The sequence below is a fragment of the Chelonia mydas genome, chromosome 15, assembly GCF_015237465.2.
Source record: "Chelonia mydas isolate rCheMyd1 chromosome 15, rCheMyd1.pri.v2, whole genome shotgun sequence".
Lineage (NCBI taxonomy): Eukaryota > Metazoa > Chordata > Testudines > Cheloniidae > Chelonia > Chelonia mydas.
The window spans coordinates 3797031-3822995 of NC_057856.1; the positions used below are offsets into that span (position 1 = coordinate 3797031).

Genomic DNA, 25965 nt, shown 5'->3' on the forward strand with positions numbered 1-25965 from the left:
GCCAGCAAGGTCATCTGCATTTTCACTGACCATTTCCCTCTCCACCAATTGGTTCCCTGGATTCAAATTCAAACCCTTGGATGTTACAGGAGCAGGGCCTGGATCCTGTCCCAAAGAGACACAGTCACCCCACAACAGGGTCTCGCAGCTGGTGTCCTGGAGCACCCCAACGGCCAGCCAGCCCGACCCCTCCTGGGTCTGCACAGGGATCTGGGCCATTGGCAGGGCAAGGGGCTTCGTCCCTGGGACCCTCACCCAGCTCACACAGCCCCTCAGTATCTGAGGCTGCACCACCCAGGGCCTGACAACAGTTCTCTCTGTCCCACGGTCTCGCCACCCCAGGAACGTCTCCCCATTGACCATCACCTTCCGCTCCCACTGGGAGTCTGAGGGGCCTGGCCCCAGGAGACTCCACACAGACATACAGGTTGGGGTCAGGAGTGGGAGCCTCTCCACCTCCCCACCCATCTGGCTGATGGAGTCTATGGCCTTGGGACCCAGCAAGGGAGCTAGACACCGGGGCTTTTCTGCAGGGTCCCCCTGGTTCAAATCTCCAGCCTGCTCAAAGGCAGTGAGGTGGGCATCCATATCCCCCCTCCTCCTTAACCAGGGGCAGCAATTTAGTCTCGAGGTTCCCTGCGGAACTGGCCCCCCGGGGTCTATCCCCACTCACCCCTGGGAGGACCCCATGCCTCTCCGCTCCACCAACGCCAGTTCATGCTGCTGCTGCTTCTGCAGCTCTTTCTTGGGCTCTCGCTGTCTCTCACAGTCCTCTTGCTCTCTCAGACTCAGCTCCAATCCCGTCTGTCTCCGATCCCCGGATGGGGAACCCGATTGTGAAGACCCTCGTCTGGTCGGGGACAGGAGTCTTGGGGATGTCTGACTACCACTCCAGCTGCTCCCAGATCCTGCTATAGCCCCATCTGGGGTCAGGAATCTGTTCCTTAGGGCGGTCATCCTCCTCCAGCTGCACGATTAACTCTGCTTTGGTGAACTTTCCAATGCTCAACCCTCTCTTTTTGCACAGGGTTACAATGTCCTTCTTAAGGATATGGTGACAGGCCATCACTCCGCTCTTCCCAAGTTGTTGTGGACTCACAGGCCTGTGTGCTCTCAGCTCCCCACGGTTTCCAGGGAGAACCCCTAGTATGCCAGCCCTTCTCAAGGTCACCACCTCTTTGCCAGGGTCGAGCGGCAGACTCCTCCGCCCCTGGGACCGCTCGTTGCAATCCCCCGGGGGACCCTGTTACTGCAAAAGTCCTTCTCTCTGGTCACACACTCCTAGGGGTTAACCGCCCCCTGAAACCGTCTCCTTCTGAATCTTCAGCACGCCTGGTCCCCGTCAATCCCCCTTCGTTTTACTGCTCCCCAGTCACTTACTGCAGGAAGTGCCATCCATGGGGTGCAGTAGATCCCACCATTCCCACCAGTTGTCACGGAGTCCCCGGGCGATGCTCTGGAACTGCTCCCCATGAAGCCAGTCAGGACTCTGGGGAAGTCTCCTTTCTGTGAGCAGCCTGTCTGCAGGACACACAGCTCACACAGCTTCCACCTTCCTGGGTCTGACCTCGGAGCATTCAGCATCCTCTGCCCCTCCGTGCGCTTCCCACAGCGAGTCCGCCCAGGCAGGGCTCCTGGGGAAGCCAGAGGGTCCTGCCCCCCAACTTCGCACTCAGACGTGACTCTCAGCCAGCCAGTAAAACAGAGGTTTATTAAACGACAGGAACATGGTCTAAAACAGAGCTTGCAGGTGCAGGGAACAGGACCCCTCAGCTGGGTCCATTTTGGAGGGGCAGTGAGCCAGACAGCCACATCTGCCCTTCACTCCATGTCCCAGCCAGCCCCAAACTGAAACTCCCTCCAGTCCCTCCTCCTCTGGGCTTTGTCCCTTCCCCGGGCCAGGAGGTCACCGGATTTCTTTGTTCTCCAAACCTTCAGCTCTCACCTTGCAGGGGGGAAGGGCCCAGGCCATCAGTTGCCAGAAAACAGGGTGTCGGCCATTCTCTGTGTCCAGACTCCTGCACACAACTGCCCTCTAGGGCTCTGCAATGATCATACACCCTTATCCCACCCCCTAGATACTTAAGAACTGCATAGGGGAAACTGAGGCACCCCCACACTATTTAGAGGAAACATTAAGAACAGTCCCAGTTCGTCACACCCTCTGCAGCCCACAAGCTTCCAGAAGCCCAAGTTGAGACACAGCCCAGAACCCACCCTGCTACCCGCAGCCGTGCTCCAGCTCCTCAGACGCTAGCAGGCAAAAGACTCCTGGCTCCTGCCTGCCTGGGAGCAGGCTCAAGGCCGGGTCGCATTGGGGCTCAGAGGACAGCTCCAGGACTGCTTGTCACCCAACCTGTCACCCTGGAGCTGGTTGGAGGGCCCAGGGGAGGCCCTGGCAGGGCTGCCAGAGTCCCAGCTGCTTTCGCCCTGTCCTCTGGACCCTGACAGCTAGACTGAAGCTCTCCCCCCGCCCCAGGTTAAACTTCCCCGAGACCCTGTGACGGTGGGTCTCTGACAGCGACCTGTTGGGAATCGTGCCCCATTGTGCTGGGTGCTGCAGGGGAGCCTCCTTGCACAGGGCTATGGGAGCTGGGGTCTGGGGCAGGGATTTTCCCTCCCCACTGCCTTACCCAGGACATTTCCCTGGGCCTCAGTTCTCCGAGGCAGCGCAGCCCAGTGGCTGGATCCCAGGCCTGGAAGCCAGGACTCCCAGTGCTCTCCCCGGGCTGTCACTCAGTCACTGCGAGTTCTGGAGGGAGTCTAGTCCCGTCTCCATGGGCTGCAGCTGGCCCACCCCTGGGGACGCTGCATTTGTGCTGTGTGGGGGGCATGGAGTCCCCTCTTCACCCTGGCCGTGCTCTCGCCCTCGCTCTCCCCAGCATCGTCTTCTGGTTTGGGGACCTCAACTTCCGCATCGAGAGCCTGGACATCCGCTTTGTGAAGTACGCCATCGACAACAGCATCCTGAGCCAGCTGTGGGAGAAGGACCAGGTGAGAGGCCGTCCGGGCAGGTGCATCCCACGAGGCAGGTGCTTGCTTCCTGTGCGTGCTCGGCTCCGAGTTAACGCTCGGCGGTGCTGGAGGGGGGCCGGCAGATACTCTTCTGCTTTTCTGGAGCCCCACATGCTAGGTGCTGAGGGCGACATGGGGCTGAGGAGCCAGCGCCTCCCTGGGGCAGATATGAAAATCCAATCCCTTGTGCCCCCAGCCGGGGGGGCAGGGAGAGCTGCTCCCCCGGGGAATGAAAATCCCCGGCTGGGGCCCGCAGCTCCTTGGGGACGGGGAGGGCAAGAGGCTAGAAAAGCTCCTTCCTCCTAACCCGGCTGCTGCCAGCCCAGAGCCCATGGGGCATGAAGTGCAGGCGTGCCCCTGGGCTTGGGAGCGAGGTTCCCTGCAGCCCAGCTGCCTCCGTGACCCCGCCGCAGAGTCCCCTGGAGTGGGGCAGCGTTGCTCCCCCGCCTACTGCCTGTCATGAAGTCCCTGGGCGATGCTCTGGAACTACTCCGTACAAGGCCAGTCAGCGCTCTGTGGGAGCCTCCTCTCTCTGAGCAGACTGTCTCCAGGGCAAGAAGCTTCCACCTTCCTGGGTCTGACCTCAGAGCATTCAGCATCCCCTTCCACACCGTGCGCTTCCCACAGCGAGTCCGCCCAGGTGGGGCTCCTGGGGCAGCCAGAGGGTCCTGCACCCCAACTCCGCAGTCAGACGTGACTCTCAGCCAGCCAGTGAAACAGAAGGTTTATTAGACGACAGGAACACGGTCTAAAACAGAGCTTTCAGGTACAGAGACCAGGACTTCTCAGTCAGGTCCATCTTGGGAGGCAGGGAGCCCAGAACCCCATCTGGGCCTCCCTCCATTTCCCCAACCAGCTCCAAACTGAACTCTCCAGCCCCTCCTCTGGCCTTTGTCTCTTTCCCAGGCCAGGAGGCCACCTAATTTCTTTGTTCTCCAACACCTTCAGTTGGCACCTTTGCAGATGAGGGGCCCAGGCCATCAGTTGCCAGGAGACAGGGTGTCGGCCATTCTCTGTGCAGACAGCATCACACTGGCCTTCTAGGGCTCTGCAACAATCACACACCCTTATCCCCCCACCTAGATCCTTAAGAAATGCATACAGGAAACTGAGGCACCCACACAGTATTCAGAGAAAATATTAAGAACATTCCCACTTTGTCACACTGCCCTGCAGTGATGTGGCCACCCTGTGTTCTTGCTCCATGAACAAGGTAAAGTCACAGTGCGGAATCCCCCTTAGGAAGAGATTGAAGGGGGCTGGGAGGCTGGGAGGGGGTTTGTAAGAGGGTTGGGTTCTGGGGCTGCTCAGGAAAGCGATGTGCAAAGTGCCTCGTTCCTCCCTCTCTGTCTGCTCCCTGGGGTGTGGCTCAGAGCTACTTTAATCCTGTCCCGTTCGCCCTGCAGGGCCAGTGGGATGCGGGGGAGCTGGGGCCCAGCCTGGCTTGTGCATCGACAAGGGAATTGCTCCCTGCGTTCTCAGTGCACAATCTCTGTGGTTGATGCACAAGCCCAGCATGACTCTCAGAGCCTGGGGGGAGCGTGGGGGCTGGGACGGGGAGACATGTCTCTGCACTGATGGGCTCTGAAGTTGATGCGAGGCTGTAATCGCTGGGCTCTGGGCATGCGGCCCGCACGGGGGTCCTGAGCACCGTGGGGCTGCACTAAGGCTGGGCAGAGAGCACAGGAGCCGCCTGGCACTTCTAGAGGTTTGTGCTTGGGGCAAAGTCCTCCCAGCCTGGCCTGTGTTGCCGGGAGCTGCGGGGACATATTTGCATGAGGATCTGGATCTTGGCGCCTGCCAGGGCCGGATTGACCTTTTGTGGGCCCGGTGCCAAACTTATTTGTGGACCCCCGGGGGGCAGTGGAGCCTGGCACAGGGAGGTCAGTCCCAGAGCAAGGGGCCAACCGGGGCAATGGGGCATGGCATGGCAGGGGTGGCCCAGCTCCACCCAGCCCAGTGCGAGGGCACTATTTACAAATTGGTAGTTGCCAGACACACAGTGGCCCGCCCCGCCCTGTGCTGCCAACATGCCCCTTCCCCTCGGGGGGCGGGCCCATGCCACACCACACAGTCCCCCCTCCCGCCCAACTGTCATGGCGTCCCTGGGCGATGCTTTGGAACTACTCCACATGAAGCCAGTCAGGACTCTGGGGGAGCCTCCTCTCTGGGAGCAGCCTGTCCCCAGGGCAAGAAGCTCACACAGCTTCCACCTTCCTGGGTCTGACCTCGGAGCATTCAGCATCCCCGTCCACACCGTGCGCTTCCCACAGCGAGTCCACACAGGCAGGGCTCCTGGGGAAGCCAGAGGGTCCTGCCCCCCAACTTCACAGTCAGACGTGACTCTCAGCCAGCCAGTGAAACAGAAGGTTTATTAGATGACAGGAACACGGTCTAAAACAGAGCTTGTAGGTACAGAGACGAGGACCCCTCAATTAGGTCCATCTTGGGGCGCAGGGAGCCCAGAACCCCATCTGGGCCTCCCTCCATTTCCCCAGCCAGCTCCAAACTGAAAACTCTCCAGCCCCTCCTCTGGCCTTTGTCTCTTTCCCAGGCCAGGAGGTCACCTGATCTCTTTGTTCTCCAACACCTTCAGTTGGCACCTTTGCAGGGGAGGGGCCCAGGACATCAGTGTGACAAAGTGGGACTGTTCTTAATGTTTTCTCTGAATATTGTGGGGGTGCCTCAGTTTCCCCTAGGCAGTTCTTAAGTATCTAGGTGGTGGGATAAGGGTGTATGATCATTGCAGAGCCCTAGAGGGCAGGTGTGTGCAGGGGTCTGGACACAGAGAATGGCCGACACCCTGTTTCCTGGCAACTGATGGCCTGGGCCCTTCCCCCCTGCAAGGTGAGAGCTAAAGGGTTGGAGAACAAAGGAATCAGGTGCCCTCCTAGCCTGGGAAAGGGCCAAAGCCAAGAGGAGGAGTGGGTGGAGAGAGTTTCGGGCTGGGTGGTCGAATGCAGGGAACACCAAGGCTGGGGTCTAAGCTCCCTGCCCCCCAGAAGGACTTGACTGAGGAGTCCTGGTTGTTCCCATAAGCTCTGTTTTAGACTGTATTGCTATGGCCAATAAACCTTCCGTTTTACTGGCTGGCTGAGAGTCACGGTGAATCCCAGGAAGAGGGGTGCAGGGCCCGGACTCCACCACACTTTGTTACAATCAGTTGCCAGGAGACAGGGTGTTGGCCATTCTCTGTGTAGACACCATCACACTGGCCCTCTCGGGCTCTGCAACAATCACACACCCTTATCCCCCCACCTAGATACTTAAGAAATGCATAGGGGAAACTGAGGCACTCACACAATATTCAGAGAAAGCATAAAGAAAATTTCCACTTCGTCACACCAACACCCTCTGGCCAGAGCCCCACCAGACCCACTGTGCCCAACGCCCCCCCAGACAAATGCATAGCGCCCTGCACAACACCACCCCTGTCCAGTGCCCCCCTGCCCACAGCCCCCCCACAACTGCCAAGCACCCCCCACAGAACCCCCACTCCCTAGTGCCCCAACATACACCTCTTCCCTGCCCCCTCCCAGCCCAGCAGTGCCCCCGCAAGAAACCCACTCCCCCACACCCTGCCTCTTGGCCGCACTCACTGGCCCTGCTGGGAGGCGACTGTGTTTGCCGGGCTGAGCCCCCGGCAGTGCAGCCAGGGCTGGTCCTGGGGCGGGGAATCGCTCCGGCCCCGCGGGAGTGCTGTGATCAGCCAGGCCAGGGCCTGCCCCGGCTGGGCTCCTCAAGACGCATTTCGCCTTCAGGGACCCAGCCAAGCTTCCCGCACAGTCCCCGGCTGAGACGGGCCAGGCTTCTGCACCAGTCCCAGGTGGCTCAGCTCCAGGGAGACGGGGGGCCCCACTGGTGGTGGGAAGCAGAGACTGCCCGGAGCTGGAGGTGCCCTGGGGTCCGGGCAGGGGGCAGAGAGGAGCAGGAGGGTGGGGCCAAGGAGGCAGCAGGTGGGAAGGCCAAGAGGAGCAAGTGGTGGGGGCCCTTCTGAGCATGGGCCCGGCTCCATGGAGCCATTGGAGCCATTGTAACCCGGGACTGCTGCCTGCATCCGTGCTCTCAGCTGGGGCTCCAAGGGCAGGAACAGGTGCTGGCTGAGATCCCCAACCCTGAGTCTGCAGCAGCTCAGCCGGTCCTCTCCTGCGCTCCAGGGAACGGCCACTGGGGCTCCCCAGGGCAGGCGTTAATGGGGCTGCCCCCAAAAGAGGATGAAGGGGGGAGGGGAATCACCAGGGCCATGGCTCCACTTAAGCCCAGAGCCCCACTCCAGCAACGCCCAGCCCCAAGCCCCTCCCCAAGTAGGGTGACCAGATGTCCCGATTTTATAGGGACAGTCCCTATTTTTCGGTCTTTTTCTTATATAGGCTCCTATTACCCCCCACCCCCATCCCGATTTTTCACATTTACTGTCTGGTCACCCTATCCCAAAGCCCAGGGCCAGCAGCTGCGTTCTCTTCCTTGGAGTGGGTCAGGAGCTGGGGGGCTGCAGGGGCTGGAAGGGAGGCCTGTGTGAATTGCACTGGGGGCTGACCCTGTCAATGTCTGTCCATTCCCCTTGATCCCCTCCCCCAGCTGAACATCGCCAAAGGTACCTGGCCCATCCTGAGCGGCTTCCAGGAGGGGCCCCTCAACTTCCCGCCCACTTTCAAGTTCGACGTGGGGACCAACCAGTATGACACCAGGTAGGGGTGCAGCGTGAGCGACTTGCCTGCCGTGGGGAGGGAGAGGCTGAGGAGAAGACTGGGGGGCCTAGCTGTGAGAGTGGGCACTGGGTGTCTTGAACTCTGGAACTGGGGTACCATTATCCTCATTGCAGGCTGCTGGCGGTTGGCTGGGGGACACAATACAAGGAGGGAGTAGAAGCAGCTTCTGCATGGGGGCTGGGAAAGGGGCTCCAGAATGGGAGGCATAGGACGGGCACACCCGTGGGGGGGAGGATATGGCAGGATACATCAGCACCGGGAAATAGGGACAGGCAGAGGATATAGGTGGCTGTGTCAGCGTGGGGGGCATAGGGATGGGCGGAGGGTACAGGCGGCCGTGTCGGCGCGGGGGGCATAGGGATGGGCGGAGGGTACAGGCGGCCGTGTCGGCGCGGGGGGCGTAGGGATGGGCGGAGGGTACAGGCGGCCGTGTCGGCGCTGGGGGCGTAGGGATGGGCGGAGGGAACAGGCGGCCGTGTCGGCGCGGGGGGCGTAGGGATGGGCGGAGGGTACAGGCGGCCGTGTCGGCGCAGGGGGCGTAGGGATGGGCGGAGGGTACAGGCGGCCGTGTCGGCGCGGGGGGCGTAGGGATGGGCGGCGGGTACAGGCGGCCGTGTCGGCGCGGGGGGCATGGGGATGGGCATAGGGATGGGCTGCCATGTCGGCGGGGGGGGCATAGGGGTGGGCGGAGGGTACAGGAGGCCGTGTCGGCGCGGGGGGCGTAGGGATGGGCGGAGGGTACAGGCGGCCGTGTCGGCGCGGGGGGCATGGGGATGGGCATAGAGATGGGCTGCCATGTCGGTGGGGGGGGCATAGGGGTGGGCGGAGGGTACAGGCGGCCGTGTCGGCACGGGGGGCGTAGGGATGGGCGGAGGGTACAGGCGGCCGTGTCGGCGCGGGGGGCGTAGGGATGGGCGGAGGGTACAGGCGGCCGTGTCGGCGCGGGGGGCGTAGGGATGGGCGTAGGGTACAGGCGGCCGTGTCGGCGCGGGGGGCATGGGGATGGGCATAGAGATGGGCTGCCATGTCGGTGGGGGGGGCATAGGGGTGGGCGGAGGGTACAGGCGGCCGTGTCGGCACGGGGGGCGTAGGGATGGGCGGAGGGTACAGGCGGCTGTGTCGGCGCGGGGGGCGTAGGGATGGGCGGAGGGTACAGGCGGCCGTGTCGGCGCGGGGGGCATGGGGATGGGCGGAGGGTACAGGCTGCCATGTCGGCGCGGGGGGCGTGGGGATGGGCGGAGGGTACAGGCGGCCGTGTCGGCGCGGGGGGCGTAGGGATGGGCGGAGGGTACAGGCGGCCGTGTCGGCGCGGGGGGCATGGGGATGGGCATAGAGATGGGCTGCCATGTCGGTGGGGGGGGCATAGGGGTGGGCGGAGGGTACAGGCGGCCGTGTCGGCACGGGGGGCGTAGGGATGGGCGGAGGGTACAGGCGGCCGTGTCGGCGCGGGGGGCGTAGGGATGGGCGGAGGGTACAGGCGGCCGTGTCGGCGCGGGGGGCGTAGGGATGGGCGTAGGGTACAGGCGGCCGTGTCGGCGCGGGGGGCATGGGGATGGGCATAGAGATGGGCTGCCATGTCGGTGGGGGGGGCATAGGGGTGGGCGGAGGGTACAGGCGGCCGTGTCGGCACGGGGGGCGTAGGGATGGGCGGAGGGTACAGGCGGCTGTGTCGGCGCGGGGGGCGTAGGGATGGGCGGAGGGTACAGGCGGCCGTGTCGGCGCGGGGGGCGTAGGGATGGGCGTAGGGTACAGGCGGCCGTGTCGGCGCGGGGGGCGTAGGGATGGGCGGAGGGTACAGGTGGCCGTGTCGGCGCGGGGGGCATGGGGATGGGCATAGGGATGGGCTGCCATGTCGGCGCGGGGGGCGTAGGGATGGGCGGAGGGTACAGGCGGCCGTGTCGGCGCGGGGGGCATAGGGATGGGCATAGGGTACAGGCGGCCGTGTCGGCGCGGGGGGCATGGGGATGGGCATAGAGATGGGCTGCCATGTCGGTGGGGGGGGCATAGGGGTGGGCGGAGGGTACAGGCGGCCGTGTCGGCACGGGGGGCGTAGGGATGGGCGGAGGGTACAGGCGGCCGTGTCGGCGCGGGGGGCGTAGGGATGGGCGGAGGGTACAGGCGGCCGTGTCGGCGCGGGGGGCGTAGGGATGGGCGTAGGGTACAGGCGGCCGTGTCGGCGCGGGGGGCGTAGGGATGGGCGGAGGGTACAGGTGGCCGTGTCGGCGCGGGGGGCATGGGGATGGGCATAGGGATGGGCTGCCATGTCGGCGCGGGGGGCGTAGGGATGGGCGGAGGGTACAGGCGGCCGTGTCGGCGCGGGGGGCATAGGGATGGGCATAGGGTACAGGCGGCTGTGTCGGCACGGGGGGCGTAGGGATGGGCGGAGGGTACAGGCGGCCGTGTCGGCGCGGGGGGCGTAGGGATGGGCGGAGGGTACAGGTGGCCGTGTCGGCGCGAGGGGCGTAGGGATGGGCTGCCATGTCAGCGTGGGGGACATGGGGTTTGTTATGGGGGAGGCTGCAGTAGCCATGTTGCCAGGGAGTCCCTGCAGTTGCACCAGGGAGCATCGCCAAGATGTGCTCCGTTCCCCTCCCCCAGGGCCTGCGCCGGGGAGGGGGGCGGTTTGCAGGGAGACCCCTTTGCCCTGTGCCAGCTGAATGGTGCCCACCTGTGCCACGCAGTGCCAAGAAACGGAAACCAGCCTGGACCGACCGCATCCTCTGGAAGATCAAGTCCTGCGGCGCCCCGCACAACCCCAGCGGCCGGAGGCCCAGCAGGACCGTCCTGGCCGTGACCCAGCTCTGCTACTGCAGCCACATGGAGTATGTGGTGAGCGACCACAAGCCTGTGGCTGCCATCTTCGCCGTGCAGGTGAGTCAGTCGCCTCCTCTGGAGCTCCCCAGCGCTAGTCTGGGTCTGGTGGAGCGGCTCTGGCCACGGTCCTGAGGGACCAGCGCCTCGACAGAGGTGCTTGACAGCGTTGGCAGAGCTTCCCCTGCAGGGGTGCGGCTGCCCCCGCTGATGCCCTGTGCTTCTCCATGGCAGTTTGCCTCCAAGACCGACAAGCCTTTGGTTGAGATTCAAGTGGCCGACGAGTGGTCAAGACCTGAGCAAGCCATTGTCCGATACAAGATGGCCACCGTCTTCCACAGGAGCTCCTGGGACTGGATAGGTCTCTACCGGGTAAGGGGCTGTGCTGTAGCTGGGGCTGAGTGCCAGAGGGGCAGGGTGTGGGGCCCTCCTGTGGCTGCTCCTGGCCTCTCTGCTGGGTCCTTCCCTGGCTGCTGCTTGGGCATGCAGGGGGAGGGGGTGGCTGGGGGTGTGAGGGGGAGCAGGTCCAGATGGCTGGGGGATGGCAAGCAGGCAGGCAGGTGTCCCCTGGAGGTGGAGATGGAGGGTGCGGGCTCCACGGGGCTCCTCCCTCCCTAGCCCCCAGAGTCCCACACCCCAAAAGAGCTGTATCCTTGCCCCTTCCCCCCGCCCAGGGCAGTAGCTCCCACCCCATGTCTGTGCAGTCAGCAATCTTTGAGCAGGTGAATGGGGAGCGCTGCAGGGCTAGATGCCTGTTACAGGGGTGCCCTCGGGTTAGTTCCCTCTTGAGGGGCAGAGCTGTCCTGTGGGAGCACCGGCTTTGCCACTCTGAGCCAGGCTGTCCAGCCTTCCTAAGCGGTCACTGCCTGCTGCCCCTTCCCTTCCTGATGGGGCGAGCTGCCCATGGCCTGAAGTGGGAGAGCCGACTCCCCTGGTGCTGGCATCCCTAGCTACAGTGCTGCTCTGTACCACATGGCGAGCCACCGCCCCTTGGCAGCCAGCTGCAGTGTGTGCCAGGGCTCTGCGAGCATGGACCCAAGGTGAGCCCCGGCGAGCTGCAGGTGTCCTTGGCACTGTGCAATCAGCTCACAGGGTAAGCCTTTCTGGAGCAGCCTGCATCTCACCTGGGTGTCTCCTTACAGCTGAGGGAGGCCTCCGGCGCAGGAGCCAGGCAATGTGACTTTCAGATCCCCCTGTGCCAAGCTGGGGCTGCAGGGGAGGCTCCCATGTGCTGCGCTGCAAACCTGATCCCCTGGCAGAGAGACTCCAGCAGCCTGCAGGGATCACACGTTGCCCTGCACCCCTCTCCAGGGTCTCTGTTTCCCATGTGGGGCCAGCCTCTGCTCCCTGGGCCCTGCTGTCTAGGCCCCCTGGTTTCCTAGGCTCACTGGGCCAGGTTCTCCCCTGGGGTAACTCCCTTGGCTTCAGTGTGTTGACCCCAGGGAGGAATCTGGCCCCTCTTCCTAGCAGGGGCCATCCCTCTTCCCCTTGCCCCTGCTGCTAACTGGATTCCCCAGGGGCTTGTGGGTCCCCTGGGTTATAGCTGCCTGCTGCCTGGCCGGGAGCTGCTGCGTGCCAAGGCCCCGCCCTGGGTGCCGCTGCGATGGGGCCGTGCAGCCGGGGGGTGGGGGGGACATGTCTGGGGCAGAGCCTGGTCTTCGCTAACAGCTCCAAATTGGGGCACTGCTGCTATGGCAGGAGCATGGATGGAAGTGACAGAGGGGATGCGTCCCCCCGCCCCCAACACCCACTGGGCGAGCCCATGCCCCGCTAGCGCTCGGGGCTGGGGGGCTGGCCAGGGGCACCTGACCCGCCCTGTGGTGAGGAGAAGAGGCAGTCACCTGGGCCAGCATCTCCTCTGATTCAGGTTCCTCGGTTCCTGGATGCCCAGCCGGGGACTGGGGACTGGGCCGGGGGGGCGAGCGCCTCCGGCGACTCGTGTTGTGCCCAAAGGGGTGTCTCACAGTGCACTATTTGTAAATGGATTGGGAGCCCCCAGGGCTGGAGAGGAGAGCCCCTCGCAGCTCCGAGCCCAGAAGGTGCATCCAGGACGAGCCCTGGGGCGTTCTGAAAGCTCAGGACTTTGGGGCTGTGGCTGGTGGTGGTGGGTGGGGTGACCAGTGGGTGCCTGCAGGTGCTCAGCACCTCTGAAAATTTGACCCCGTGTGTCTTAAATGGAGCCCCCAGATCAGGCCGGGCTGTTGGCAGAGGCCGGCTGGGAGCTGAGGGTTGGCTCGGGGGGTACGACCAGGCTGGGTTAGGGTAAGCATGCTCTGGGGTTAGGGGTCAGAATCGAGCACCTTGGGGTTAGAGGTCAGGGATTAGAGTTGGGCATGGTCCAGTGATAGGGTTGCGGTTGATGTCAATGGAGCATATTCTAGTGTGGCTGGGTTAGGGGGTCAGCGTTAGGTGCACACTGGTGGGGGTTGGGTCGTGCAGGTGAGTGTTATAGGGGTGTGGGCAGGGTTAGGAGTCAGTGTGAGGCCCAGTGGTGTGGGCAAGAGCAGGGGTCAGCACTGGGCACTCTCTGGGTGCGGGGCCTGGTCCCATCTCGCTCTCCATTGGGACTTCTCTCCCTGCAGGTAGGCTTCAGGCACTACAAGGACTACGTGGCGTACGTGTGGGCCAAACAAGAGGACCCAGAGGGCAGTGTGTACCAGGTATGTGACCCCAGCCCCCGTTCATGGCCATGCACCCAGCTGGCCCCCGCTGGCTGCTCGTTTTGCCTCTGCTTCCCAAATACCCCACTGAGCCCCACTCTCTTCCCCCCACAACAGTGAGCTAGCCCTCCCTGCTCTGCCAGCCAGGTGAGGGTCAGCCCCCCATAGAGCCTGGGGCTCTCGGGATCTCCCAGCCCATGGCATCTTAGGGCAGCCTCCCTCCAGGCTGGGTGTAGCACGCAGCCCAGTGGGAGGCAGTCATTGTTAGCAGGACATCCTGCACCAGAGGGGAGTTGTGCTGGGGGCCACCAGGTGTGTGTGTGGGGAGGGGGGAGCTGGAGAACCAGCACCAGCCAGAGGCCAGGTGTGGGGCTTTAGAGCTTGTAGGACAGTCCAGGGGCTGGATTGGTGACTAGAGAGACAGCCACATGCCCAGCTGAACCAGCCCCTCATAGCATGGAGACAGCCCCTGCCACGTGGGTAGATGATCACACAATCCCATGCAAGCCACTGGACGGCCTGGAGCCTGGACGCCATGCCACAGCAGGAGCCAGGCCGTTGCCAACAGCTGCCGGTGGCGGTGATCTGCCTGGGTGCCAGGCTCCCTGTGCCTGTTGGAATATGCCCTGCTCCCAGCGAGCCTTTGGCCTCTCGGAGCGCCGGCTCTCCGACTAGTGCCATGCCCTCTCCATCTGCCAGCTCTGCGTTCGCCTGTCCCCTTAGAAACGCCCTGGGGCGCCACATGTCCTTCCTGGGTACGCCAAGGGGCACTGTGATGGGCCCGCATTTGAGCTACCCCGCTGGGTGCTCTGCCATGCCAGAGGTGGAGGAGGGACGGGTGGCTGGCAGGGCCCCTGATGCCCCCTCGCTCTCCCCGGGGCTGTAGGTGGTGTTTTCGGAGGAGGCGCTACCCAAAGGGAAGGGCGAATACATTCTCGGTTACTACGGCAACAACTACAGCAGCATCACTGGGGTGACAGAACCCTTCCAGGTGAGCAGCTTCCTGCTGGGCACGTCCGCGGGGGGCAAGGCACATTGGGGGGCACCATGCAGGTGGGGATGGGGAGTGCAGGGCGGGGGCTGCTGTGCAGGGTACAAGGGTATCACGGTGGGGAAGAAGAGATGGAGGGTGACAGGGAGGGGAGTTCTGGGGGTATGAGCTGAATGACATGGGGGTTCTTGGGGCCTCATGGTGCCAGCTGCTGCCCAGACACCCCAGAAGCTGGGCTGGCCTTGCCCCAAATGCGCTGTGACATGTCTATGCCCCCCCTTCCATGGCAGCTGAACCCTCGGTGTGGGGAGGTGAGGGGCAGGAGAGAGGGTGGACTGGGTATACCGCCTGTCCCGAGACACCCCCTCTCCTCACGCACGCCCCATGGGGCAGCACCAGCCTTGTCTCCCCACTGACTGTCTCTATGGGCGTGCAGATCTCGCTGCCCACGTCGGAGGAGGGCAGCAGCCAGACGGACAGCTCGAGCACCAGCTCCGAGGAGGAGGACAACAGCACCCTGGTCCTGTTGGCGCCCAAGTCCCGCAGCCCCAGCCCTGGCAAGATGAAGAGCCACCGAAGCCGCAGCCCCAGCCTCCCCAAGTTCCAGGGGCTCATCCTGAGGCCGATGAGCCACGAACGGGGGGCCAGCCGCAGCCCGTCGCCGCAGAGCCGACGCCCCCTGAAGGGCGACATCCCCAGCATCCAGCTGCCAAAGGAGGAGCTGCCCTGGCGCAATGCCAAGAGCAAGGAGCCAGCGCGGGCTGCTGAGAGCCAGGAGAACAGCCGTGCCCCTGGCTACAGGACTGCGGGGGAGCCCTGCGGCGCCTGGTGCCTCTCTGACGACAACCCCCTGGCCAGGGCCAACCCCAGGAACCTCGGCCTGCTGCCCGCGCTCCGCCTGGAGACTGTCGACCAGGCCATGGGCCCAAGGAGGGCGAGCGCAGACCAGGGCTACCCTGCCAGGAGGATGAGCCCCACCAGCCCCACCGCTGGGGCTGCCAATCTGTTCAGCACCTCCCCCAAGGAGGGGAGCAGCTCCAGGGACAGCCAAGACCCTCTGCCAGCTGCAGCCACTGGAGCCACTCAGGGCCGAGCAGCTGGCACTGCGCAGTGAATGCTGGGCCTGGCCACTTGCAGTGATCCCCGTGTAGAGCTTGCCGTGTTCTTCCCGTGTGCTGCCTCTCTTGCCCACACTGGGCCACCCCAGGTGCTCTGTGATCCGTCCCTGCTGGTGTGATGTAGGCAACGGCCGTTAGCGACCCACACGCCCTGCCAAGGTCCAGGCACTGGCCACTGCACGGACACTCTGCTCCCCACACACACTCACCCGAGCCATCCGCCCGCCGGGTCCTGTAGTGTGAGTGTAGTGAGGCCCCAGCGGGGCCGCTGGGCCCATTCCTCCTGTTCGCTGTTCCAGTCGTGAAACCCTCCGCCCCAGGTTGTGTGCTTGGGCCCCACCGCCTGTTCCATCAGCTGAGAGACGGCGCCTTGGGGCTGGGCTTGGCCAGCGCTTCCTGGGCAGCCTGGAGCACGGAGTCCATAGGGCATGAGCTGGGCCAGGGAGTCGGGACACTGGGTATGGCAGAGCCCCTGGCAACAGTCAGTGGCTATGCCAGGGGGATGTGGGCAGGGCTGGCAGCCTGGGGCCACGAGGATGTGGCTGGGGGAGCTGGTTGGGAGCCGCTGACATGACAGACGGTCCAAGTCCTCCTTTCCTTTGCCGCACGGTTGGGCCGAGCCTGCTGCCCCCACGCAGAGCAGGCTGAGGAAGAGGAGAGACAGTGGGACTGGCCCCATGGCCCAGACGATGTCATGGACAGGGAGGTGGATGCTGAGGAGCCTTCTGGGGGCCCAGCTAGAGTCTCCAAGAGGGAGGGTGCCAGACGCCCAGAAGGGCTGAGCGCTGGCCCCACGGCTGCAAAGGGAGCGTGTCAGGGTCACTCGGGGCAGTTGTGGTGCGGGCCCAGCTGTGGTTCCAGCTGGCGTTGGGTGCGAAGGGGTGGTTGGGGCACGGTGCGGTGCTGGGGGTACAGGGACAGCGTCAGGGCAGATTAGAGCAGAGGGGGACAGGACGGAGCTGTGCAGCACAAGGGGGGGGGGGTCACTGACCCACAGCTGTTCACTCCACAAAGCCTGGCCTGGGCCTGCAGCACAAGTGCCCACGAGGGAGGGAAGAAACCAAAGCTGCCAGGGAGTGCATGGGCCTGGCTGCCCTGGGGCCCACGGCTCGGCAAGGGTCAGAGCCAACGCACCATGTCCTACCACATTGCAGCTGATGGAATAAATGCCCCACCCCCAGGTGCCCCCCTGTGCTTTGATTTGCTGAACTGGTATGTGCAGGAGGGGCTGGGGCAGGGATGGCAGGCCTGGGGCTGCTCCCTTGGCAGGGTTGGGCTGGCTCAGCATTTGGATGGCATGGCTCAGGAGGCAGCACTACCCTAGCACTCAATGCCAGCCCCCGTGCAGCACTAAGGGGTGCCATGCTGCCAGGAGCCCCGAGGCCCCAGCTCAGCACAGAGGGTGCCTGTCAAAGCATGGTGCTAGTCACCGGTGGTCCCTGAAGGCTCCGCCCCAGGGAGCTAGTGCTGGTGGGTCACTCCATTCCGCCTCACCCGCTTGCCCTGCCTGGCCCTGTGCTGGGAGTGCAGCGGCTGGGGGCCATGCCCCCTGGGTCTGCCGCTTGCTGCATGTGGGAGGACCCTGAGTGGGCCCCACCCTCAGCACAGGAGCTACCGGGGGACTGGAGCTGGCAGAGCAGAGCAGTGGTAGGAGGAGGGGCCCCAGGCAAGGTGTGGGGACCATGACCCCCCGCCTCTTAGCGGACAAGGATGTACCAAGGTCAGCTGCTGCCCCACTGCTGAGGCTCCCCTGAGCTGGGCGCCCCCACCCTGTGCTGCTCTCGGGGAGGGGGGGGAAGATGCTCAATGAGTGGCTGGCAGCTTGAAGCCAGTGCTGTTCCCGCCCTCCCCGGGGCAGTTTGGGCCCTAGGTGCTTTCTCTAGGTCCGGTCACCTCACCCCATGTGCAAAATAGCCCCCCCAGCTGCATGCGCACGCTGGGTCCCCTTGCCCCCGCCCCACGCATGCTGGCTCCCCCGCTCTGTGCTGTTGCTGTGGATAAAATTAGCAACATTCCCCCAGGGCCATAAGGAATGTGCAGGGCGAGCAGCTGACTGGGCCACCTGCCCTTCCCGTGGAGCTGGGAGGTGGGAGAAGGGGCCATAGTCCCCTGCAGGCAGCCCTCCCGCCCCTTCTCTTCTGCTGGGGGCCTGGGCAGGCCAGGGTACTGCAGAATGGGAGGGGGAGGGTACAGAACGAGGTGGGATGCACAAGAGGCTGATGGGACAGAAGTAGCCCCCCACAGGCCCCGCAGGAGCAGGGGGCTGCTCGACCCACCCCGGCCTGGACCCCAGCAGCCCAGCCCAGCCCCAGCACACAGCCGGTGTGAAGGGAACCCTTTATTGCAGCATTATTTACAGAGCAATGGCCCTGGCCCGAGCACGTCGGGGGGGGGGGGGGGGGGCTGCAGCATTGTGGGGAAAGATGTAAAAAAAATACAGGCTCTCTAGAAAAGTTGTCACTGCAGTTGCCAGGGGCCGGCTCTGCCCCGGGGCCGGGGGGCACTGCCCCCCACCCTAGGCAGGGCACTAACAGGCTCCCTCAGCAAGGCTAGGACCAGCACCCCCCCTCTTGACTCACCTCCCTCCTCCCCACAGCCTCGGGGAGGTACAACGGGGTCCTCCTGCCCCTCGGGGTGGGGGGCACTGCTAGTGGCAGGGCCCCCCCACCGGCAGGGGATTCCCTGCAGCATGGGGCTGGTTTCCAGTGTCTTGCCCCCCCCCCCCCCCCCACCGGGGCTGCAGTCCTGAGGAGGTGCCGCGCCCGCCCCCCATGGCAGAGCTTCAGGAAGTAGCATCCTGGAGCTTCTCCCCAGAGGGCGTGTTCAAGGGACCCAGCCCTGGGGGTTGCCCCCTGAAGCGGGGCAGACAGCCCCTCCCCCGGACAGGGCTCCTTTGACCTTTGCACAGGACAGGATGCTCCCCGCGGGTGAACATGGAGTGGAGACAGCACCGTGGCCTGGCCCCACAAGCATCACAGCTCCTGCCTGGGTTCTGTCCAGCCCACCCCCCAGGAGTGTGAGGCAGGGGGCAGCTGCACCATCAGGTGAAGGAGAGGGAGGGAACAGCCAAGCCTCTGTCCCAGAGCAGGCTGGGAGGGTCCTGTCTCCCTGAGATGCCCCCCCGCCCAGTGTCCATGCTGGAGGCTACAGGCTGCCCAGCCGGTCATGTCCAGCACAGTCAGTCTCCGAGCCCCGCCGGAAGTGAGCAGGGGCGGGCTGGCCGCAGCGTCAGTTCCACGTTCCCCCTGCAGACAGGCCGGCTCCACGGTCCCACGTCCAGGCTGTGCCCTGGCCTCAGTGGGGCGCGGGATGATGGTCTGACCTCCGGGCTGCCCTGGCCAGCTGGAGACACTTGTCGTAGAGCCCGGGGGGGCTGCCCTGTGCCTCCCACTCCTGCCGCTTGACTTTGACGGAGGCCGCGGGCCATGCCTGCCACCGCCCCAGCGTGTTCTTCAGGTGCCGTGCGGGCGCCAGGACGGCCCGGCCCAACCCGATGCAGCTGGGAGAGAAGAGGAGCGTGCTTAGCCCAGGGAGCGCCAGGCCACTGGAACCATGGGAGGATCCCAGCCCTTGGCCCACTGGGGAAATCAACCCCCATGGGGCTGAGGAGGGAGGAAGGCAGGGGCCCAGATCCCTCAGTTCCACCCTGCTCCTGTGGGCCCATGGGGGCATGCTGTAGGGAGCTGAACTGAGCCCCTTCTCTTCCAGCCTCCCATGGCCTCTAGGCCTGGGCACTCCTCCCAGCCCCCCTGCTTGGCCAGCCTGCCCCATGTGCCCCACTCAGGCTGTGCCTTCTGCCAGATCCCACCATGACACTGCCGCTGTTAATGACGGAGTGCTGCCAGGCAGCTCTGGGGCAGGGAACTGGAGCCGAGAGGGGCAGGGGGCTGGGCAGGGGAAAGGGAAGGGGCTTCTCCGAGTGAGCACCTGCCCTCGCCCCTGCTCCAGGTGGGGAAAGGGCCCCGAATGCCCACGGCACTGCATGGGGGCCCTCAATGCCAGCCTGGCCCTCCACTAGACAGGGGATCCAGGCTCCAAACCCTCCCGCCCTGCCTATGCGCAGCATGATCCTGTGCTGCCACCCGGTGGTGAGAAAGCCACATTGCAAGCCCAGCCTGGGCTGCCCCCTTTCAGCACCTCCATGGGGATCTTCAAGCAGACGTAGGGCCCAAACCAGGCAGCACCCACGTACCAGCATAGGGGACCTCCCCACAACACCAGACTGGGAGCCCAGGCTGCAGGGGACTCCATGCCACCTTTCTCCCACCCTGGGACTCTGAGCCCCAGCCCAGGGCACAGAGGCTCTGAGCCTGGTGGTGATGTTGCACTCACTTGGGCTGCTGCTCCCCATCGGCACAGCCCCTGGGCGGCTCCAGCACGAAGCAGGCCGTGGAGATGAAGTCGGACAGCACCTCCTCCTCCACCTCATTGGGGCCCTTCGTCCTGCGCAGGAACCGCGCCAACCTGTGGGGACAGGCACAGCTCACAGCGGGACCCCGGGCAGAGAGGCAACGCTGGGCAGGGGCCAGCGCCCCTCCAGACATGCACCAAGCGCCCCCTGCCCCTGCAGAGTCCCCAGCACCTCCACCCCATCCTTCCCCCTCACCCACTGCAGAGAGCACCGGGCCCAGGCCCTGGGAGCCAGGGTTAGCTTGGGCAACCGTGGGAAGGAACAGGCCCAGTGTCAGGCCCTTGGCCCCTCACGCCGTACACCAATCAGAGCAGAGCTAGCCAGTGCCAGTCCCAGCACCGGGCACCCACCCAGCTGCCCCCCAAAGGGCGTGGGGCTCAGAGAGGCCCCACTGCCTGAGGAAGTGGTACGCACCTGCGGGTGCAGTTGCAGTGGAACAGGGTGCGGGAGTCTGGGTTGCGCAGCTGGTACTTGACCTCATGGGGCGCGATCTTGTGCTCACACTGGTCAAGGCGCCGGTAGCATCCACAGCTCCTTCCTGGGGCTGGGGGGAGGGAGTTGGGCTCGGGGTCAGCTGAGACACATCACTCGGCCCCCCCCCCCCCCCAGCGGGTCAGGGGCCCAGAAATTCTACCAGGGCCTCGGTATGCACAATGCTGTGCCAAGGCCACGGGCACCAAGCTCTGCGCACACACACCATGGGCATGGGCAGTCTCTGGGCGTTCCCCCTCAAAGCATGCCACCCCCGAGAACCCATGGCAACCCCCCAGCCCCCTCTGCTCCCCCGCCCTCGTGCCCAGAGCCCTCACTCACCCCGGTGGCTCAGCTTGGGCGGGTGCGGTGTGGGGGTGTGGCGTGGCTCCAAAGCTGGGGGGAGCGGTGAGTTAGTCCTTTGGGCAGGGCGCGCTGAGTCCCTGTCCTGGGGCTGCCCTGCCCCCTCCGTTCCAGCCCCACCAGGGGGTGGGTGCTCAGTCTCTGGTGTGGGGCCCTGCTCGGAGGCCCTCGTTGTAAGAGGTGGTGACTCCTGCCCCCCCAGGGCTGGGACACGCCTGTGTGGGATGGTGGCCCCATCCTCAGCAGGGGCAGGGGGCAGCGTGCCCAAGCCCCTGCACAGGGGGGGCGTGACAAGCCTTTGATCTTCTCTGGGGCTCTGTGACTCCTGGGCCCCATCGTCCTGCCCAGGCCTCTTCCTGTTCTTCCTCTGGTGCTTCCTGCCCCGCCTGGCGTGCTTCTTGCCCTTGCCCGGTGGGTGTGGAGCAGGGCTGGCCGTCTCCCCCCGGGGCAGGCCGTAGTGGTACTGGCTTTGCTGCACGATCCGGGCCAGGGCTAAAGGGCCATAGCGTTTACACCTGGGAGCAGAGGGGGAGTGAGACAAGGCAATCCCCCAAACTCCCACCCCCTCCAGGGCTGGGCTCTGCTCCCAGGGGTTCCCCTGAGCACCCACACACCTGCCCCCTCCCAGCTGGCACAGAGGGCTGTGCTGCTGGAGCTCCGACAGCCATGTCCTGGCTGGCACCGTGCCCCCATCATGTGGGAGTGCCGGGGCAGGGGTGGAGCTGACTGGCTCCGTCCCACCTGCCAAGTCGTGCCACCTGCAGCAGCCAGTCAGGGAGCGGGACACACCCCACCGCTGCCCAGCTGCTTCGCCACAGCACACCCTCCCCCACACAGGGCCAGCCAGGGAACCCACAGCCTTCCCAGAGCCTGCCCTGGCCGGGCGAGGGAGCCACAGCCTGGGGCCAGTACACGGCCATGGACACTGGCAGGCTATGTCCAGCGGGAGAGATGGGGTGACAGAGGCCTCCTAAACCCAGGGTTGTGAGTTCAATCCTTGAGGGGGCCACTCAAGGATCTGGGGCAAAAATTGGGGATTGATCCTGCTTTGAGCAGGCGGTTGGACTAGATGATCTCCTGAGGTCCCTTCCAACCCTGATATTCTATGAAAGAGGCAGCCCAGAGCAGGAGAAGGGAGGAGGGCCAGGTTCTCTGCCAGGCACGCTAGCCCGGCAGCCCTGCGAGCTCTGCAGCGATCGCCCACACACTGGGTGGCAGCAGAGCCTAGGACCCCCACCAGCAGGGCTGGGTCCCACCACAGGCCCCCTGCCCACTATCTGCCCCCTGCTGACCTGTCTTTCCCCCGTTCCCCTCCACCATTAGAGGACAGTCACCTGGTAGAGTCCCCATGTGCCCCGCACCACCAGCCAGAACCGCAGGGGACACCCTGTGCTGGGCGAATCTGTCCCTCCCTTCCCATCCCGCCCCGCGTCCTGGGGCTCCCTACCGCCTTGGCACGGTGCCGCGAGCAGCCTGGCTGAGACCCTGCCTGGCTGGAGAATCACTTCTAGAGATGTCTTGAGTTCAGTGACCTCACCGCACTCCCAGGGCAGGTGGCGGCTCCGCCATCCCCAGCCGGTGCCAGGCCTGTCTCTGCTCCACAGCTCGCCAGAGGCAGTGTCCGTCCTATTCCTGCGCTGTCTCCCACACCTGAGCCAACCCTGCTCCCGCCGGTAAGCCCGTGGCCGCTCCATGCGGTCTGGCAGGATTCGGGATGTCTGATGAGCTGACGTGGAGTCATGGGGCACCTCATGAGAGCCCCTGGGAAGCTGATCTCTGCACCCCATCACGTGGCAGCAGGCTCTCAACCCCAGGAGCACCCCGGAGAGGAGCCCGCGGTGTAGGGGTGGATGGGAATGCTGCCCAGCTCCGGTTCTACCTTCAGTGCCTTCAGCACTGCTAGCAAAGGGCATTGCAGGGACACAGCAGTGAGAAACCTGGCACAGCCCCCACTCCAGTGACGCAGTCAGGAGCCCGGCCTGCTGGGCGCAGTGCCCAGAGACGCTTCCCTGAACCTTGGCTTGGGGAAATCGGCTGCAACTCCAGCCTGCCCCGCCTGACGGCCCTGGTGTCAAAGACCCCCCTGAGAAGCTGGGCATGGTTCTGTGAGCAGGGCCAGGGGCTCAGGACCCTGCACGGGTACTCACCCTCCCCACCAGTGCCAGTCCACGCATGCTTCGCTCTCCTCCAGCACGAAGCACGGGACCTCCAGCAGGTTGAAGAAGGTGATGCCGACGATGTTGGAGATGGTGTCGTTCAGCTCCAGCAGGCACTGCTTGAACCTACAACCCAGCGAGGGGCATCAGAGCCGCGGGCTGCGCAGTACAAGGGAGTCAGCCCGGACGCTGGCAGGCGGGTGAGGAAGGGCTGGCTCGGAGACGAAGGGCACAAGGCGGGCAGCGGGAGCAGAGAAGGGACTGCAGAGGAGCCCTGCTGCTGTCCAATCCCAGCCCCCTCCCACGCTGAACCCCTGGTTAGCGGCTCTGTTGGGCATGCAAGGTGACAGCGACAGGCCCCCGCACAGCCCGTGATCCAGGAGTCGCCGGGGAAAGGGGCAGTCGGGGTCTGCTGGTGTCTCCATGAGACCTGGGGAGTTGAGTCGTTTCCAGCCAGCCTCCCGCTGGCCCTGGACACTGGAGCAGGGGCGGGCACTCTGGAGCCGCACAGCTGCGGGTGGGGCTGGGGGCTCCCAACCAGGCTGTGCAAAATGGGCAGAGGGGACCTGCAGGCCTCACTGCCCCCAGCTCTGCTGATGCTCCTCAATCCTGACTCAGAGCCCCGCCACTCTAGGCATCTCCTGAGCCCAAAGTGCCACTGCTGGTGCCTGCGTGGGTTTGCGATACAGACACTAGATCCCCAGTGGCTGAGCTGACAGCCCCCAACTTCCCTGCCCTGGGGAGCTGGTGCAGCACCAGGCTAGTACGGCCCGTGCCAGGCTCTCCCACGCCAGCCCGGCTCACCTGGCATCGCAGTCGCAGTGTGAGATGGTGTGCAGGCGGTAGTTGCGGATGCCGTAGTTGTACTCCAGGGCAGAGAGCTGCTCTGCGCATTGGTCGTGTTCCCGGCAGCACAAGTCTGGGCCCTGGAAGATTCCTGCAGGGAAGGGTTGGGTGGCTCAGGGGGACTGGGGCAGCATTGCCCAGCAAAGCAAAGCAACAGCCTGCAGAGGCCCCAGCACCCTCGCTGCTGCCCCCTGTGGGCGATGGGTGGGGCACCTATTGGCAGTGCAGGAGGGGACCTGCAGGGTGGGTTATTGTCACACACACTGGCCACGATCCCCAGGAGGGAAGAGCACCCAACTCAGGCTGGACATGCAGGGGCGGTGGCTCTGTGCTGGCTGAAGGTCTGGCCCCATTAGGGTATCTCTAGGGCCTCCCTCAGTAGCCTGTGGAATGTCTTGGCCCCATGGGGCACCTTGGCCCACTGACACCAGGCTCAGGAATGCAGCAGCCTTGAATCAGCTCCCGCAGATACTTACACCCCTCCTGCAGGGGTCACACACAGAGGCTCGCAGGCTGAGGCGGGTGAATTCCCCAGGGAACAGGGCCAGCCAGCCCTGGGGTCACCAGAGACCAGCCCCATCTACCAAGATGATAAAAGACACGACTGAGGGACACTGAGCTGTCCTGGGAGCCCACCTCTCCCGGTCCCACTGGAGCCACAGCTAGGCCAGAGTCACTGACTCGCAGCAAATCCAGCCCCTTCGGACAGGCAGCTCCTGCAGGCAGCATAGTGAGGAGACTGGGCAGCCCCATAAGGGGTTGTCTCCCTGTCCCCAGACCTGCCAGGCCCCATGGTGATCTGGGCCCAGGCGTTTGCCACAGGGTGACCACTAGGGCAAAGGCAGGAAGCTCATTTAACCCCCTTCAGCTCATTCCAGCCTCTTCGGCCTTAGCTTGGGACCTGCCAGCTCCCCCTGCCCACAGTGCTGGGTCCCAGCTCTGCCCCGGGGAGCTGGGGGCACTGGGGATGTTGCAGCTCCACATCTCTTACCTAACTCGGTGAGGTTCTCTGCAGAGTCCCCAGCTCCACACCACAGCGTCCCTGGCATCGTCCAGCCCCGCCGGGTCCTCCTGCGCCCACGCTCCTCCCGGGCCAGTCCTGCCCACTTGCCCACGGGCGCTCTCCTCACCCGGGGCCTGCCAGCCCCCAAGGGCTCAGCCCTGCTGCAGGTGTTCACCTGCTGGGCCAGGCTGTCCAGGGCTTGCTGGCGCGTCGGGCTCCAGGGGCTGGCAAAGAGGCTGCTCTGCGGGCGCTTGGCACAGGACTCCTGGTACAGGCGCGTGAGCCAGGGCTCTTCCTGGATGGAGCAGGCCAGCAGGTGCCCATCCCCATCCCCATCCCAGGCGCTCTGGAAGAGGGCCAGGGCGCCGGAGCGCTGGCTGAGGAAGCTCAGGTATCTGGTGCCCGCCGCCCCGGCGGTGCCCGCCGCCTCTATGTAGCAGAAGGTGTCGCTCCTGCTGAAGGACCCCGGGGACCCGCAGGCCCCCGGCTCGGCTAGAGAGATCAGCGCCCAGAGGATCGGCCACATGGTCCCCAGCCGGCGCCGGCCAGTGCGGGGAAGCGGCCAGCCCAGGGGCGCCCCGGCGGGGCTGCGGGGCGCGCTGGCAGCGGGGCGCGGAGCCGGCGGACGGAGGAAGCTGAGCCCCGCGCCCGGCCCGGCTTTAAGGCGGCGCGGCAGCCGCGTGGGGCGAGGCGGCGACTCCAGCTCTGGGAGGGCTGGGCCGCCGGCCGGCCGCTGATTGGGCCACGCCCGCCTCCGGCCCGGCACATGGCGGGGAGCTGCCCCGGCGGGCTCGGCGCTGCGGCGCCCGCAGAGCCGGGCGCCGGGCCATGGCTGGGCCCAGTGCTTGGGGCGGCAGCGTGGCGGCAGCATGTGGCTTGGCCGCCGGGATCACGCACGCAGGCCCCCGCCGGTCTCCTGGGTCCTCTCCGGCTCCCGTGGGGGGGGACTCAGGTGGGCTGCCCCACGCTCAGCACAGGCAAGGAGGAGCCAGCAGGGCCCTTGGCACGGTGCCCTACCCAATGGGCCTGGCCCAGCTGCTCCTCTCTGGGTCAGGTCCCAGGGCACCTGCCGCACCAGCGCGCGGGGGCTGCGGCACCGGGCTGCGCATGGCCCCGGGCGCACAGGGCTGTGTCAGCAATAAACGGCCCCTAAGAGCCTCCGGGGAGCAGGTGCCAGACGATGCCGGAGAAGTGGGGTCAGCCCGTGGCCACTATCTGACCTTTCCCTAGCCCCGTCTGTCTCCCAGCTTCCTGGCGTACTTTGCAAGTTACCCCCTTCACCAGCACTGCGATGCAGTCACCTCTAGGGTGCACCGTGGCAGCTGCTGGACAGCACACAGCAACGCCCCAGCGCGGGAGAGCAGGAAGGGAAGAGGAGTCCCGTGGGCCGGTGAGTGGAGGAGGGGAGATA

General features: G+C 65.1%; 2 protein-coding genes across 3 annotated transcripts in view; one reads left to right on the plus strand and one right to left on the minus strand.

Moving 5' to 3' along the window:
• The window catches only part of INPP5J (inositol polyphosphate-5-phosphatase J), a 30404-nt gene extending 13768 nt beyond the window's left edge, over positions 1–16636 (plus strand). For both annotated transcript variants that reach the window (XM_037878424.2, XM_043529586.1), the window contains 7 exons: positions 2883–2994; positions 7594–7703; positions 10406–10595; positions 10770–10907; positions 13118–13195; positions 14082–14186; positions 14623–16636. In XM_037878424.2, coding sequence (XP_037734352.2) covers positions 2883–2994; positions 7594–7703; positions 10406–10595; positions 10770–10907; positions 13118–13195; positions 14082–14186; positions 14623–15300 — 1411 coding nt within the window. In that variant the 3' untranslated portion in view covers positions 15301–16636. The remainder of the gene's footprint in view (positions 1–2882; positions 2995–7593; positions 7704–10405; positions 10596–10769; positions 10908–13117; positions 13196–14081; positions 14187–14622) is intronic.
• Positions 16637–17844: 1208 nt separating this feature from the next.
• PLA2G3 (phospholipase A2 group III) lies at positions 17845–25440 on the minus strand. Its single transcript, XM_027823789.3, has 7 exons — positions 24543–25440; positions 23510–23642; positions 22697–22831; positions 20529–21064; positions 20130–20259; positions 19637–19768; positions 17845–18803 (listed from the first exon to the last, which is right to left on the minus strand). The coding sequence occupies exons 1-7, from the start codon at positions 25423–25425 to the stop codon at positions 18599–18601; spliced, it is 2154 nt and encodes a 717-aa protein (XP_027679590.3). The 5' UTR covers positions 25426–25440; the 3' UTR covers positions 17845–18598.
• Between the last annotated feature and the right edge of the window lie 525 nt (positions 25441–25965).